At 38.9% G+C, this 16241-nt stretch overlaps 1 protein-coding gene across 1 annotated transcript in view; it reads left to right on the plus strand.

Annotated features, from left to right (window-relative positions):
* Nucleotides 1-13744, plus strand: part of si:dkey-12j5.1 (uncharacterized) — a 31624-nt gene extending 17880 nt beyond the window's left edge. The window contains exons 10-11 of the mRNA XM_020937553.2: nt 5154-5306; nt 13414-13744. Coding sequence (XP_020793212.1) covers nt 5154-5306; nt 13414-13578 — 318 coding nt within the window. The 3' untranslated portion in view covers nt 13579-13744. The remainder of the gene's footprint in view (nt 1-5153; nt 5307-13413) is intronic.
* The last annotated feature ends 2497 nt before the right edge of the window (nt 13745-16241 follow it).

Raw genomic sequence — 16241 nt, forward strand, 5'->3', positions numbered from 1 at the left:
TGGTTGGTCATTATTAGAATTAGATCTGGTGTTTCTTGCCCGCATAATGGGTGTGATGTTGGTCTTAATTTTCATATAAGCGGTTTTAAAAAGGTCTTAAAAAAGTCTTAAATTTGGGGTAGTCAAACCTGGGGATACCCTGTTAAGCAAAGAAACTTGGTCCATGATATTATTGTGAGAACTTTGACAATATGATATCACAATATTTCAGTTACTGTTAACATCCCTACCAGATACAAATTGGTACTAAATCTAAAAAAAAATAAATTAAAAAATCATATTGATTGGCCAAACCCTTTTCTGTATGGTTTTAATGTTCTTGACTGGTAAGATGGTAATACTACATGGGCTGTAATAATGCAAAACCTGTTTTGCCCCAGTACTGCATCTCTTAGGATCAAAATGAGACCACTGTAAGCTGTGCCTAATTAGACACAGCTTACAGTGGTCTCATTTTTGACTGCTTTTATCCTCATAAGCCGAGGAAGTAAGGCTGGTTCGATGTTAGGGTGATAGTTATATGTTACCATCATTCTGACAGCAAAATTAGTTATTATCAGTATTTTTGATAGCTGTTTTACTATTTTTTATTTTTTTTCTGTGCAGTGAATGTCAGTGTCCCCACCCCACCTCCCTCGGGCTCAGTCCCTTCTCTCCCTTAGTCCCCGTTACCCCTCTCCCCTTCGGCCCACCCCCTCCTCACCCTCTCAGCTGACAGATTGAGAGCAGTCATCGGGGGGCTGAACTTTTAAACTAGCTCCAGAGACGCACAGCTGCGCCACTCCGTTCGAGCAGGCCTACAGCCAATCACATATGCATAAAGTCAGCAACTCCGGTGGTCAGGGCATATTTCGTTTATGCCGCATTAGTGTTGTCACAGTTCCAGAACAGGCTTTTTATACTTTTATTACTCTGTCTTTTTTAATTCTCTCCCTCTCTCTGTCCAAGTATATATTATTTTTTTTTTTATTTTAAGTTGAGGAAGATAAAAAAGTTCCTGCCTCTGCCTTCTGTCTTTTGCGTGTGAGCATCTCTTAAAGGAGCCTTCACATGCGGTGTTATCTCGGCACAAACAACTGCACTATTTTCCTGCAAATCTAGCTTCAAAGGTATTCACTTGATTCATGGCACTTTTGTTCCTGCTCGAGCTGCGCCATATGGGAAGTAAGATGTGAGTTCACTTTGAAATAACAGGAGTGGCTGTGATTTGATTGACAGACTGCTCTAGTCAGTTTTATTGTCTCCTCCTGTCTGGGGTTGTCCGAGGGCAGTGTTTGTCTGAAGTTCTTAATTAACCAATTCCCTCAGGTTTTAATTCTTGTTCCATATGCACTGAATCATACATGCAGCTACAAAACAGTTCTCGCCTTTGTTCTGAAGGCTTTCAAGTGACAACCTGTCAAAATTTGAATGTAATTGGCTTTATTTGAGTGTCAGAAATATCCTTAAATATACAATATACAAATATACTTCCCCCTCGCTCCTCCAGGAAATGTTGAAGTGATAGAAAGAGTATTGCGATGATGTGGAAACTCCATTTATCCGGGGCTGCTGTTGTTCTGATAAGTATAGCTGCAGGGGGTGGCCTCCCACTCGGCATGCTGAGCGCCAATCCAGTATTCAGTGTGGCATGCCTTGATGTGTTTGTTAGCTAAATGGTTGATTTGGCAGAGGTGCCGGCTCCGCTGCCTCTGCCCTCCATGAATAATGAATAAAGCTAATATTCCTATCTCCGTGCTGGAAGAACAGTGGGTGGGTGGGTGATCTCTGGCCCTAGATTACAGTCTCACACCTCCAAGTTCACTTATAGTTGGATTTTCTTTTTAGATGGAGAAGTAAGCTAACTAAACTTGCTGTATACAATTTGAGAAATATTTATCTTATGAATAACTTAACTTAACTAGGGATCCTCCATATCAGAGCTAATATCAGTACTGATGTTCATGATATTGTGGGTTTTATCTAGGCATCGGTATCGCTCTGATATAGAAAATAAAAAAAAGTGTATTGCCCAGTTTGTCCTGTATATGTGTGTATTGGGCTGTCTTCAAGGCTACTGAGTTCAAATGGAAACTGCAAAGCAATTAAGCTGAAAATGGTAGCAATATAGAATAGTAGAGCTGATTCTATTATTTCACAGAAAGTTCATTTGAATTTTGTAAATCACCCCACACTAGGAGGATTTACTGTAGAAATACTGAAAGGAAAGAACAAACAAGCTTATATTGTAGCATCAAGTGCCGTTTATTGTCTATTCAGCTGTTTTGTTATTCCAAGTGAAGTTTTGTTTGTGTCTGTTCTTCACATTTTATTACCAACTTACAGAAGAGGGATGACTAACTTTGTGAGCCTTTGAGGATGATAACAAGTCCCTTTGCTAAAGTGAGGCATTTTATTATTATCAGAAATGTTCAGTGCATTTTGAATTATACCATGGTCAGTGAAAATTATAACGACGTGCATTATTCTTGTATAACCTTCAAATAAAACTTGCTTCAAATAAAACAGAAATAACTAATGCCTTGAAAATCCATGGCCAGCCAAAAGGTTGTCACAATTCAAAATGAACTATTTTCATGGTAGGCTGTAAAGGGAGTTGTTTAACCCTCACTTCAAACAAGTGTAGTGACACAAAATCACATGTGATATGTGCACTGATAACATGGGCAAAAAGTGTTATAAATCCTGGCCTGGTTGATTTGACCTGTTAAAAAGTCTGATTTGAATTTGGATCATTTTCATCAGTGATAATCTAATTATCATGGTTAGTTTGACCACGATTTGTTCTGAAAATTACAGTTTTGCTTACTTTAGAAGAGGACTTCAGGAAGAGTAGCCATTGTCAAGGCAATGGCTATAATCAGATCCTATTAAACAAGACACCAGAGTTTGAACACATTTTTTTTTTTTTTTTTTTTTTTCAAACGTTTAATATTTTTATTCCTCCTTCTCCTACTTGGACGGTCTTGTACTTGATGACAGGCACCCACTGACTTACTACAAATGCCAGACATTTGGAGTTGTCATGTTAGAATCCGAGATGATGCACTTTTAACAATTTGACTCTTACAATCAATCCAATTACAGTCTATCCTGTCATGTACCAGGCATAAATCTTGTAGTTCAAGTGGATCTCCCTTTGGCTTCTTCTATTGGTGATGCACACTACCAACTAAAGGATTAAGTAAAAGGACTGCACAATGTATCAACATTATCCCTATTGCGATAGAGCAAAGTACAATATTCACATTGCAAGAAGCAAGTCAGATGACAATAATGTTAAGGGTCTCCATCTCCAGACCTTTTTTTTTTTTTTATGTAAAAATAGTCCATCATTTTGTGTCAGTCATTTTGAATGATTGTATTGCTCTAACTTAATATGGTTTGTGAACATTATTCTTAGATCATTTCCATTTTTACTCAAATATAACCTAGTTTATGCTGTTTTTAAAAAGTATTTCACAATATTGTAATACTTTAGTGGTAAAACTCAATAATTATCTAACATCACATTTTGTCAGTTTCCATCACACTTGCAGTCCTAAACATTAACATGGGAAGATTCAAACTCTAGAATAAACAAACCTATAGCTAAAAGAACCAACTGCTTCTAACAATTCTTTTTATTTCCCCCTATAAGTTCAGTTTATTAGGCTGTATCATAAAAACAAAAGGGAGTCAACATCTCATCACTACAACTTTAATGCCCCGGTTATGACTTGTTTTGGAGCAGGGGTGGTTTGGTACTCTTGATGTTTCCATGGTGACATACCTCTGGGAGAGAGGAGTAGAGGCAAGCTCCCGCATTAGACCACAAATCCTCACATGGGACCTGCACATTTATTTAGATTTTTATGTTCTATTTGTTTTAGAGCAGGGAGGTAGTGAAAAATATGCACTGGTATAAAAAGAAGAAATGACATCTTTGAAAAAAAAAATCCCAAAAACATATAATCGTCAACAAAACATGTTTTCTTTCCCCCTTTTTTATCAACACGGCAGAGAGGGAGTTTGCAATACTAATTGCATATTTGTCCAAGGAAGTTTTCCAGATGATACATTAGTTGATCATTTTGAATAAGTAATCAAGACATAATGAAAATAAATTGTCGTCTGTAGATGTCTTTGTTTTGAAGTCACAGTGAGGCCCTATATACAAATAGGATCTCCTTGACAGATTTGAAAATGACTCCACTATATCTTTTGCTGACAGTCATTATATGAGTGATGTATGGGCTGTGTGTGTATGTGGGTGCATCCCCATTCTTGGTGTAGAAAACATTTGTCATAGGATTTGCAGGAGACAGACTTTTTGAGTGTTATAAATCTGTCGCACTTGTCACAGTTTACTTAATGCAATGGAGCTGTTTTTTTTGCTGGTTCATTTTTGGGATCTCTGGATTTTTACCTTGCATTCTCCTATCTAGTTTCGAAAGCAATACCTCATACTCATCCTATTTAGCATCACATCTAAAGTTGGAGGATGTTTTTTACTCATTTTGATTTATCACCTTTTTGTCTTTATGAAATACATTGGCTTTTAATGTTAATTTCCTTAACAAAACTATAAAAAACATTTAATCAATGTCATTTAACACAAAAAAAGTAGCTGAATTTCCACGGCCAAAGTCTGAACTCTGCTCCAATACAAATGGTTTTACTGAAAAACCTCAATTAAAAATACCTAAGCTGATCCTGGATGATTATTAGAAACGACTGACTTTCGAGCTTGACTTTTTTACTTTTGGTTAAGTATTGCGCTTAACAAGCTGTAAAACATTTTCTGACTGTTAAAACAGCTTTTTGAACATTTCCTCAACTGGTTCTTTTGAAAAACAGGATTTAACTTTCTCGAGTAGGAGTGGAGCAGGTGGAAGCAGGAACAACTGTTTTTAGCAGAGATTAAAAGATTACAGAAGCATGGGTGCAGAGAACGAAATGTAATAATATGTATGTTTTTTTAATGAAGAGACGGCTTTCTAATAATACTCCAGTGAAATAGTTTTCATCACATTATAATAAGGTGAGATGTATATACGGATTAGCTTGAAACTAAATATAGAATACTTGCACAGAAGAAATATTAGATCACATAGAATGCCTTGTTTCTGTCTGGGCCCCTCCCAAATGTCTCTTTCTCTGTGTCTCCTCAGGTGTGGTATCTGTCTGGCTGGGTCTGCTACCTCCAGCTGCAGAGGGCAAAAGAGCTCCTACAAAGAGAAGCCAGAGAAGCAACGGAAGAGGAGAGAGAGGAGGGCAAGGCACTGGAGGAGGCTGCCCGATCCTACCTGACCAATGCTAAGAAGGTAAAGAAAACATGACATAGTGTACAAATGTGTTCCAGTTACAAAATACTTTTATTGTTTATTAAGGTTAAGTTAGTGAAACCAGAAATGCCCCATTTTCATTGACTCTAAGAAAAACTCTAAAACAGAATCCAGCTTGTATTTGGTTTCTGAAAAGCATTTAACCTCTCACCGCTTCTCGTTGGAAACCGATTTTAGCCTTGGCCATTTTTTTATTCAAAAGATCAGAAGATCAGGACCAGCTAATCCACCTATTCACTTTGATTTAGAATTGGGGAATTTTTGGGCAGTTTCAGACTGAATATTGACTTTTTTAAATTAGTTTCATAAAATTTGAAAAAGTTGTGCCCTACTATTCACAGGCAAAATGTAATATAAAATACGGTACTGTCTTAAAACAAGCAAAACAGAAGGAGTCAATTTTGAATAGTTTGTCTTGGTACAAAGCAATTTGTCACTTTTCTAACACAGGTTGTAAGGGCTTTTCACACCTTTCACAACAGTGCACCAGCATTACTCCCTTAGCTTTCAAAATCTAAAAAAAAAACAAAGCAAAAACCAAAATGCCTTATTAGACTGAGACAGCACACAGTAGTCTCATTTTGACCCTAAGAACTGTTTTTACAATAAATCTGGACTGGGACAACAGAAATGTGACTTTATTACTTGAAAAAAATCAGGTTTAGCCTCCTTTTAATAAGTCTGTATCATATTGTGAATAAACTATTTTGATACAGGTCATTAAGCCAGATTTCTTGTCCATTTAAGAGATGATATAAGGTCTATGACACTGTATATTGAAATGTAACATGAGGGGTCCCATTGTAGACAAGGAAATCTCTATTGCTTTACATACACGCCCCCCCTTTCTTCTCCTCCTTCTCCTCTCCCCTTCCTCTCCCCCCTTGTGTACTGGTACTGCAGGACTGATGCGTCTCGTTCGCTCCGTCACTCCGTCAGAGAGAAATGCCGCTATTGAGCTGTGATTCATGTTGGTCTAAAATCCAATAGGCTTGTAAATCAGACAGCGCAGACTGAGCGATGCCAGGCCTGTACCTTCCTTGTGCTTTCCCTCTCCTTGTCACTCCCCCCCTCCTCCCCTCCTCGCCCGCCCCTGTTGTGTTGCCTCCTCCATAGATGAGTAGGGCCAATGTATTGATGTATGTCTCTCTGGCCAGCAAGTGTAGTGACAGGCCTGTCTAAGCAGCAGCAGCCTCCACTGGGGATGTCCACACAGCTGAGGGCACAGTGAGCTTTGAGCTGCCAAGAGAGAGAGAAAGAGAGAAAGAGAGAGGAAAAAAAGCAAGAGTGCATGGAGGGAATTAAGGACACCGTATGCATAGAGATGTAAGATGCTGGCTACGTCGAAAAAATGGATTAAAGCAGAAAATATATACGCGGTACATCAATGAATGACAAGATGAAAAAGTCCGTTCAGTGGTTCAATTCATAGTGAAAGGCACGTACGGTAAATGAAAGAGTATTTTATAAGGTGTTAAAGAGGTTTATTATGACTGAGATGGGTAATATGATATAATAGTCTAACAGCATGGGTATACTCCATTGTAGGCAGCATATCTGAGGCAAGCAGGATAGTGTAACATGAGTGGAGGCAAATTTATGGGCTATAAAGAGAAACAGAGATGGCGCAATGGACATCTTGATAATGTGAATGTTGTATGTAGTTATGCACAGTTTGAATAATGGTATATAATGCAGAATTTAATAAATACATTTTGTTTTTATTTGAGCAATTTGTTACACTAAGAAAACACTTTTAAAAATGAAATACTGCAAAAAGTGAGATAGTTTTAAGTCCAATCACATTTGTCTGATAAACTTTTTAGCACATTTCTGTTGGACTGACATTAAATATATTGTTTTATTACCTTTTCAATAACTATTTATCAGAGTAAATTGATTTAAACCTATTCCCTGTATGACAACAACCTCGTCAAGGCGCCAAATTGTGTTACAATACAAGGTACACAAAGTTAAACAAATCAATGCATTTCACTTCACCTTGGTACTCTAGTGAAGTTTCTCTGCATACAACAATGAAAATAACAAGTTGCGTTGAAGTACTTTTACGGGTATAGAATAATTGAAAAGGTTAGAAGAGGCTTTCAGGGCATGACAAGTAAACAACTTTGCTGCTTCTTTGTGGAATGAGTCAAAACACAGAGGAAAGTTAAAGGGTAGATTCACTGAGACCTTGAAAAGATGCCTACAACATGTCTCCTTGTGGAGCACTTATAGTTTAGATTCAAACATTCTTCCACTCTTAAGAACTTTGCATGCATTCGTTTTGAAGATAGGACTTACCCTTGTTTATATCACAGGCTTTGTTTCTGAGCCTTGCTGTGAGTGTTAATAATTAACAATGAGTCAGTCTGCTAGTTAAAACGAGCTCCAACATGGAAATGAGGCCTCAAAGCCCCAGCAGCTTGTTTTGGCGCCAGTCCACTTCTCTGCATACTTTATGACTGTGCTAAATAAGTGTGCGGGCGTGTGCGCTAGTGCTACCGATAGATGGTGAGAGAAAACATGCGGCCAAGCGTAGGTGCACCTTATGTTGAACGCACACATATTTAATTGCTGTTCTGGTGCCAACTTGCATATCTAATTATTTTGAGAAAGAAATCTTCATTATTCATTGGCTCTGCGGTCGATATTAGCAAACTCGGTATCAAGTGGTAGAATCTGGTGGAATGGATGGGTTGAGAGGTGCAGAAAAAGAGAGAGAGAATGGAGAAAGGGGAGCAGGAGGGCGAGTGAAAGTGGTAGAATGAAAAGCAAGGTGAGGAGGAAGGAGGCAGATTGGATGTGCGGTGTGTGTGTCTGCGTGCGTGTGTGTGTATGTGTGTGCATTTGTGCGTGCTGGAGATGGTGAATAGTGGCAAGGGTAAAATCAATAGTAAACCGGACGTGAAATGGAATTTGAGTGTGGTCCAGATAGGGTGTGAGTGTGAGCGGATGTGCTGCGTTTGCATGGGGGGAGTGTGCGGACAGCCAGGGCAGGCGGAGGTCAAAATCTTTACTATTTGATGTGGCTTAAAGGGCGTCCCATGAGCAAAGCCTGAGCACAGAGGTGGTCTGAGGTGTGCCAGTCATGTAATTTTAATAGCTGTAACTGGAGGGCTGGTAAAGAGTGTGTGCAGGTGCCAGCGCTCTGTCTGCTCGCTCCAGATGACTACTGATAACTTATTTCGTGCAAAAAAAATCCAAAGGGAAGGAATAATGTTAAATGATTAAACATTAATTTAGAAAATTATTGTATTTATTCCTACTTGACATTTTATTTAAAACGTTTTTTTTTTTTTTTTTTTTTATAAAATCACTTCCATGTTTTATTTTTGTTTCAATGTGCAACATAATATAATGCTAGATACTGAAAAATTCTGCAATTCAAATTCACCATACAGACTGAAAAGAAAAAATAATTGCTGTTGCTTCAGACTTTTCAGTTTCCATTTTTCCTACCCAAAATTTGTCTTGCAACAGTATAGATTTAATTTATAAGCAGCTAATAAGAAGTCAAAATATGTCTACTACATGCTGTCTGCTGTCTGTGTCAAATTATAAAGCATTTTATTGTGTTTATTATTATCAGGAAGTTCAAGCTTTATCATCACCGCAGAACTCTGGAATGCTGTGAAAAGCGCTTCTAAAGTCATAGCGTTGAATAATTAGGATGTCCCAAATGCATAATGTAAGCGAGGAATATCTTTGGACCACTGCAGACTGTTTAAAATGACCTTGTTCTGTTTTTCACGTTTTTAAGAAATCAGATTCAAAGCCTTTAACAGTAAACACGCTCAGCTCTGGGATTTCTTATTTTATTAATCTTTAATGTGCACATATTAAGATTATTACCGATGTGATTCATTTTCATCTTCAATTCCTCGATACAGTCAGAGAGAAAAACGGCAACAAACACGATGCAACAACTCACCAGCTCAGTCAATGTACGTACAATTATAGATCATTTGAAGTTAGAAGTTAAACCAACAAGCTCTCAATATAAAAATGTCATTTGCCATACATGGTGATATATTTGACGCTCCAACAGCCATTGTTTCAGAGCTTTAGAAAATGGTGCCAAGTGTTGAGAGCTCTTGTATATGAGCGGGCACTGTGGTCTGACGTGCTCGATAAGCAAAAGATAGTTGCTCAAAAGTATACACAAAAACAAAGGATAAGACCTGTACAGTTGTAATTTTACAGTAAAGATCAAAAAATGAAAATGTGAATAAGCCTACATACTTTTACTGACATGCCACAGCCACTCTGTGAAAGCCCTAATCTCCACTTGAGCCGCTGTAGACCGCCTCTCTGTTGGACTGTGTTGGACAAGGGTTAAGAGGCAGAAAGCAGCTTGTTTAATCAACTCTGAAATGCCCCATGCCCTGCAGAAGTATTTTGTAGTGAGCCAGAGAGCACAGCACAGTGGAGAAAAAAGAACAAGCACAAGTTTGAGGCACAACTTTGGTCCCATTCTGTACGCTGCCTTCATGTCGCAATCGTGTACTGGTTGAAAGTTTGAAGCGGTATCTATCACTCAGACAGCAAGGTCATTTGGTGCAAGTGTACAAGTGCAATAGAAAAAAAGCCAAAGATGGAGTGAATGAGAGGGAAATAAGCGGGAGATGAGCCCTGTAAATTGAAGCTTTAGGAAATCGGATGGAGAGTTGAAATGAAAGGGGAAGTTTAGCGCAGATGTGGGACAGAAGGTGAACAATGATGAAATGATTAGGCCCCAGCGCATAATCAGCCCGTCTTTATTCTGCTCTGTGAGTTCTCAGAAAAGACTCCGCAGGGAAATGGATCAATTTTTATGTGAAGGCTGCATTATAGCCCATTACCATTTATTATATAGTGGACAAAGGATCATTCTTTATAATCTGTACTGTATGAATGTGCTCACTAAATATAGAAAAAAATAAAACCCTATCTAATTCTGCTGTTTGATTTTATTGCTTATTGCAACCATCCTTGCACTAAGAAGACCATAAAGTGAGCCCCATTCAAACTCAATGGAAGCAAATAAAATTCCTGTTTGCATTAAACTCTAAAAGCCTATTCAATTTTGGCACAAAGGACTGAAGTGGCTACTCTCATTATCTTGAAGCCAGACTAACTCTATAAAAGTTTCTGTGCAGTGAATGCCGTCATGATGTATATGGCACCGTGCCACTAAACGCTAAAAACTCTGGACTCAGAAGTTTTGGGTTCTGGGGGTGAGTGGCTGGCACTCCCTGGAGAAGCTGAATTTCTAATAAAGGATCAAAATGTGTAGTTGATTACTGTTGTCAGTCTGTTGGACAGGTTAATAATCTAAAGTTTATTTACACGCTTCACCTCTTAAATCTAATCTAGAGTCTCTCAGAGGGACTGGCCAGTGCAGTGTATGATGTGTTAAACATATGGAGTGGTTGTGACAGTGGTCCTGTGCTTCAGCCCATGACTGGAGCTGGAGCAGAGCTGAGTGGACCATGAAGAAGTCGTGCGATTGCCCCCTCCTCTCTGGGGGTGGATGGAGGAGGGCGGATCTGTGGGCCGTGAAAGTGAGGAGCTAAACACTGCCTGCACTAAATGAGAAATGCCTGTTTTTTGTGATGGCTGTGCTGAGATCAGCAGCTGGGTGTAGAATGTAAAGAATAGCTCCTATTTGTTTAGCTGAAAGCATCACTATGAATAATCACGCCTCATCCTGCTCTATTGATCCACACCACACTAATAAATACAACAGCCTTAATACATCTTTTCAGCACAATCTGATACAGTTTAAGGAAAAGAGTTCACAAGTTTTTTTTTCTAATGCAGTTTGTCTAAAACTCTTCTACCTTTTACCTTTAGGCTTCGATGTGCAATTACTTTTTGTATTGAACCAATAACATTGTGAACAATAAACTTTATTCAGAAAACTCATTGTGGATAAACATCTACAGGCATTTTCCTGTGACACTGGCAGAATAATAATAAGTTTGTGTTTGTTTGAAGCATGTTTGGTGCGGTCACTCTGCTGAGGAGGTCAGCTCCCCTGAGGTCAGGCCAGGTCCTGTGTCGTGCTCTGTCTCTTCAGCTCTGACCAGCAGCACTGCCTCCACTTAAGAACAGCTCCGGCCTCAGAGCTCACAGCTCAGAGCTCAGTCCAAATGAGCTCTCCAGGGAGCAAGTCGCTCCTGTCCCTCCAGTCGCTCCTGTCGCTCCTGCCGTGGCTCAGACTAATCGGAGGTTCGGCAGGCGCACATCCTCATCACACTTTTACTCAGAGTGATAGCTCTCGGCTGCCTGTGTCAGGCCTCTGTGACGGCTGCTGTCTTCAACTCTTTGGAGAGGAATTCCTGGATCATTCTCCATGTTCTTAGTGTGTTGTTTTTACCCCTGGTACCGGGAAAGAAAAGACTAAATATAAACAGTCATAAATTGCTGGTTCCTTAGAGCGCAGTGGTGCATGCAGAGAGTGTTGTTGCTGCTGTCCTTAGTGGTTGTGAAAGTAGTTTTATCACGCGGCTCCACTTTGCGCTGGGTAATTACATACAGCCAGAGTATTTTACAGAGATAAATCTGCAGGCGGCTCGGAGAACAGACTTTTTTATCTTACACTTTCACAGCATATTTCACTGAGATAACAACACTGATTATAGCGCGCTGTTCATGCACATGGAGCTGCAGAGCCATGCGTGCTGCAGGATATGTTGCCTTCTGAGCGTGTGTGCCTGAGTAGGAGCAGGGAGAGGGAGATAAGTGCTCCTCTGTCTCCTGTGCAGCCAAATGTTGTATTAAATGTGCTGATTCGCTAAATGAACGACAAAAAGTGTTTACTAGCATTTTGCGAGTCTTGCTGACATAACACAGCTGCCATTAAGCATTTTTAGGACCTAACCAGCACTAAAAAGACTCACAACCTCAAAGCAACTAACACCACCGATCTCTGTACTTTCACCCTTTCAAATGTATCGACGAAACCAGGGATTTCTACAACTGTTAATTGTCCGTGTCTTTTTTGACTCTACTGTCAATCCAAAATCTATGAGCGTGTGAGTGCCAATTATAGATTATCTCTTATTACATTTGAATCAGATACAGGCTTAATGTGCTCCACAGACTTTTGAATTAAACTCTACTGTTCTATTTAGTGAAGTTCAAAGCGAGAAATTGACCGTAACATTGGGATTAGGGAGCACAGGTTTTTGCTTCTGCTGGTTGTGCACAGCCATTCAGGGAAGCACAAGAGTCTATTGGAAATTCTCAGTTTGCTATGAATCATAAATTGTATACTTGTGTGTCAAACTTTACAAAAGCATGTACTGTTTTTACCTTTTACAGCATGATATTAGCTCAAAAAAGTCTGTTTGGACTAAATAGGCAATCATCCATCCAATGTTAAAACAATGGACATAGTTTTCTATTTTATAATTGTATTTTTTATATGCTAATGACCTTATTCAAACAATATTATCACTATTCATCAATAATTTATTTTTGTTTTCAAATAAATGGCCCATGTTATTCTGTTTTCTGATCTATATTAGTATGTTTCCTTATCACAAACACACCTGGAGTTGCGTTTTATTTCATTCACACATGTTTTACACACAAACCCTGCATATATTTAGTTTTTCTTGCAAACAGAACTCTTTTCAACCTGGTGATGTCCTGTGGTAATACAGGAAGTGCTCCACTGTGTTTTTAAACTCCATTCACTTTCACTAGAATCATTTGGATAACTTCAGACCTGTAATTGCCAATCCCTACTGAACCAAAAGTAAATTGAAACCTACCACTTCATGACATCAGAAGGTGGAAAAGGGCAATTTAAGCTTTTGAGATGTAAACAGAGTAATAATAAAGGGTTAGTCAAGCATGTGAATGAAACAAAACATAACTCTGGGTATGTTTTAGATGAGGAAACACCATTTTAACATGGTTTAAAACACAAAAACTCACAAAACTCACAAGAGTCAATTTTGCATATAGGACCTTCATCTCTTTGCAGCCTTTTTAAGAACACATTTTGCATGATTAAATTAACAATTGCGATATTTTCAATCTTTTGATATTTCTACCACGTCAACATCTATTTTCTATATTTTTTCTTAAGCTGTACAACAAACTACGGTGTGACGACCAGCCCATGTTGGAGCATGTGGAACAACTGTTGGGAGAACTGGGAGGAGAGCTGGAAGAGGAGGAGGAGGTGGCCGAGGAAGACTTCGATCCGTGCAGTGATGATGAAGAGGACACAGACGCCCCTATGGAACACTGACCACACCCTTCCTGTTTTTATCCATGATTACTTCTCCTCTTGTAGTGTAAATCTTTCTGTGTATGTGCCTCATCAAGTGCCTTCCTCTGTCTATTCTTTATCCACCCATTTGTCAAAGCAGAAATTTGGATGCAAGAAGCGGCATTAAAAGCTCAAGTCGACTCCATAGTTGTGGTTTGTTTAATGCTTTCGCAGAACTAAGTGCATACTCGTGTAATGCTAGCTTTAATCTGCCTGACAGATGTTGATGACAGAAATTAGTTTTAGAGCTTTACTTCTTAGCGGCAGCCAAAGCAAAAGTCTCCCAATCCTTTTACCTCTTACCTATCTTTAATGTTCCCGTGTGCCAACAGTAGATCCTTTTTATTACACCTGAATCAGATCCAGGTTTAATGTGCTGCTCTAAAACTTAAAAAAAATCTCCTTTGCTACTGAAGTCTTTGTACCTTACAACAATAGCAGCAAAAGCAAGGAATTGACAGATGCATAAGGAACATACATTTGTGCTTTTGCTATTTTGCTAGTTTCTCACAGCTTTTCAAGAAGAAGGACAAGAGGCCATTGAATTCATAAAAAAATCCTGTCGGCAATGGTGCAGAAATGGTGGATGTTGGAATAATGGTACATGGGAATAATGGGCCAATGCTTTTACAACCCTATGGTATTTATTTTTGAAAGCGTGGAGGTGAACAGACAAATGCCTAAATGTCAACTTAAAAGAGGTTTGAAAGAATTCTCAAAGTCAAGGATTCACTGCTGACAGTTCTACAAGGTTTTAGCTTTTTTGGTGGAGGGTCCAGAGATGTTATGGCTTTTCCTTGAATATTTCACAGTATTGCATTAAACTCTTCTTTCATTCTGCATGGAGACAAGAAGGTGACACCACTCAGTCACGTTACAAATCAATTCAAATCAGTGGTGGCCCCAATCACTGTAAGAATCTATGTTATTTGAGGTATTTATTAGGAAAAGAAAGATCTGTAATGAAATAAATATTACCATACATAGGGACATAATATAGTTTCTAAACACATCTATTAGTTGCATGAAATTCACAAAGCAAAATGTTCTGAATTTGCCCTATTTTGCAACTGTACAGAGAAAAAAAATGTGACATTGACCTTTTGAGTTTTTATTTCTATACATTTACACTGAAAGCCTTCTCTTGTCCAACCTTGTGATAATATGTGGAGCTGCATTACTGGCAAGAACTCTGTTAAGATGAAAAACATTAAATAACTAAAAAATAATTGCATACATACAAGTCATAATCTTGTTTCTCACTTCTGTAAAAATTGAATCAACATCAGTTTACAACACACTCTTCCTCTCAGCTCATTTTACCTGCATCAGCTAAAAACAGCACAGCTTGTCCAATACCCTTGTGGTCCAGATAAGGGATCAGGCCACAACCTGTCAGAGGATACAGATGCTTAATTCAAACGTAACATGATGTGCGATTGTTGTGGCCTGGCTTTCGCTCGACCAACACAAATATTCATGTCCGTGTAGCTCAGAGTATGATAATAGCGCAGGAGAGGAGACCTTGAGGACTGCGTACCTGGGGCTCTCCTGTCATGCAGCATTTGGCTTTGTAATTAAACAGGACTGCAGTGTTTGTGTGTTTTCCTGTGTGTTTTGTGTGTAGCTTGCGCGTTGTTTAGTTGTAACACTGTGCTTTGTGATGAATGGCTGCAGGGCGTTGCGGAGTGGTTATTCTGAGCTGACCCGCGGTGCGCAGGGCAGAGTGGACACGCGGGCCTCAGGTGATCTCTCTCTCTCACCTGTACGTCAGAGCGGGAGAGCAGGAGAACGCCGCGGGAGAGTTTGTGCTGCCCCAGAGTTTGGAGACAAGGGCACTTTCAGGTACAAGCAGCACTGTCTGAGGTTTTCATACACACATAATCAGCTTAGAACAACTATATGAATTGATTTTGTTCTGGTATTTAGTACTAAACTATAGTATTAGTATTAAATCTGAGAATCCCCAGGTTTGACTACCCCAAATTTAAGATGTTTGTAAGACCTTTTTAAGACCACTTAAATGAAAATTAAGACCAACATCGCACCCATTATGCGGGCGAAAAACACAAGATCCAATTCTAATAATGACCAACCAACTACTATATCTAGAATCTAAGAGCCACTATGGATTAAACCTACACTTCCCCATGATCCCTCCAACGTCTTCCTTCACTGTACTGATTGTTTACTCATTGCCGCCAGTGCCAGAAACCACAGTATTGTTTGCACATACTCCAAATTAGACGTACATTCGCTTTATGTGATTTCATGTTTTTGTTTTTCCCTCCCTCAATTTAACATTGCACTGCAGCCTGGTTGAGTATACAAAAAATAAGATAATGAAATTGAAGACCTTTGTGAAAAAAAATAAGACTTTACATAACATAATTTAAGACTTTTTAAGGCCTTAATTTAGGAAGTTGAAATTTAAGACCTTTTTAAGACTTTTAAGACCTATGGCTACCCTGTAAATGTATGTATTGAGTATGAAACTGTATTATAACTACATATGTTGATCATTATTTTACATTTTGTTCATTGTAAACGGCAATATTGATCCAAAACAGCTTAACGGGCTCATTGACTTTCTATTCATAACTGCAGAAGCTCCGCCCTGTCATAATTGCATTCCACTGTAG

Source organism: Boleophthalmus pectinirostris, unplaced genomic scaffold (genome assembly GCF_026225935.1).
Source record: "Boleophthalmus pectinirostris isolate CB_2022bp ecotype Guang Dong unplaced genomic scaffold, ASM2622593v1 HiC_scaffold_6, whole genome shotgun sequence".
In the NCBI taxonomy this organism is placed as follows: domain Eukaryota; kingdom Metazoa; phylum Chordata; class Actinopteri; order Gobiiformes; family Gobiidae; genus Boleophthalmus; species Boleophthalmus pectinirostris.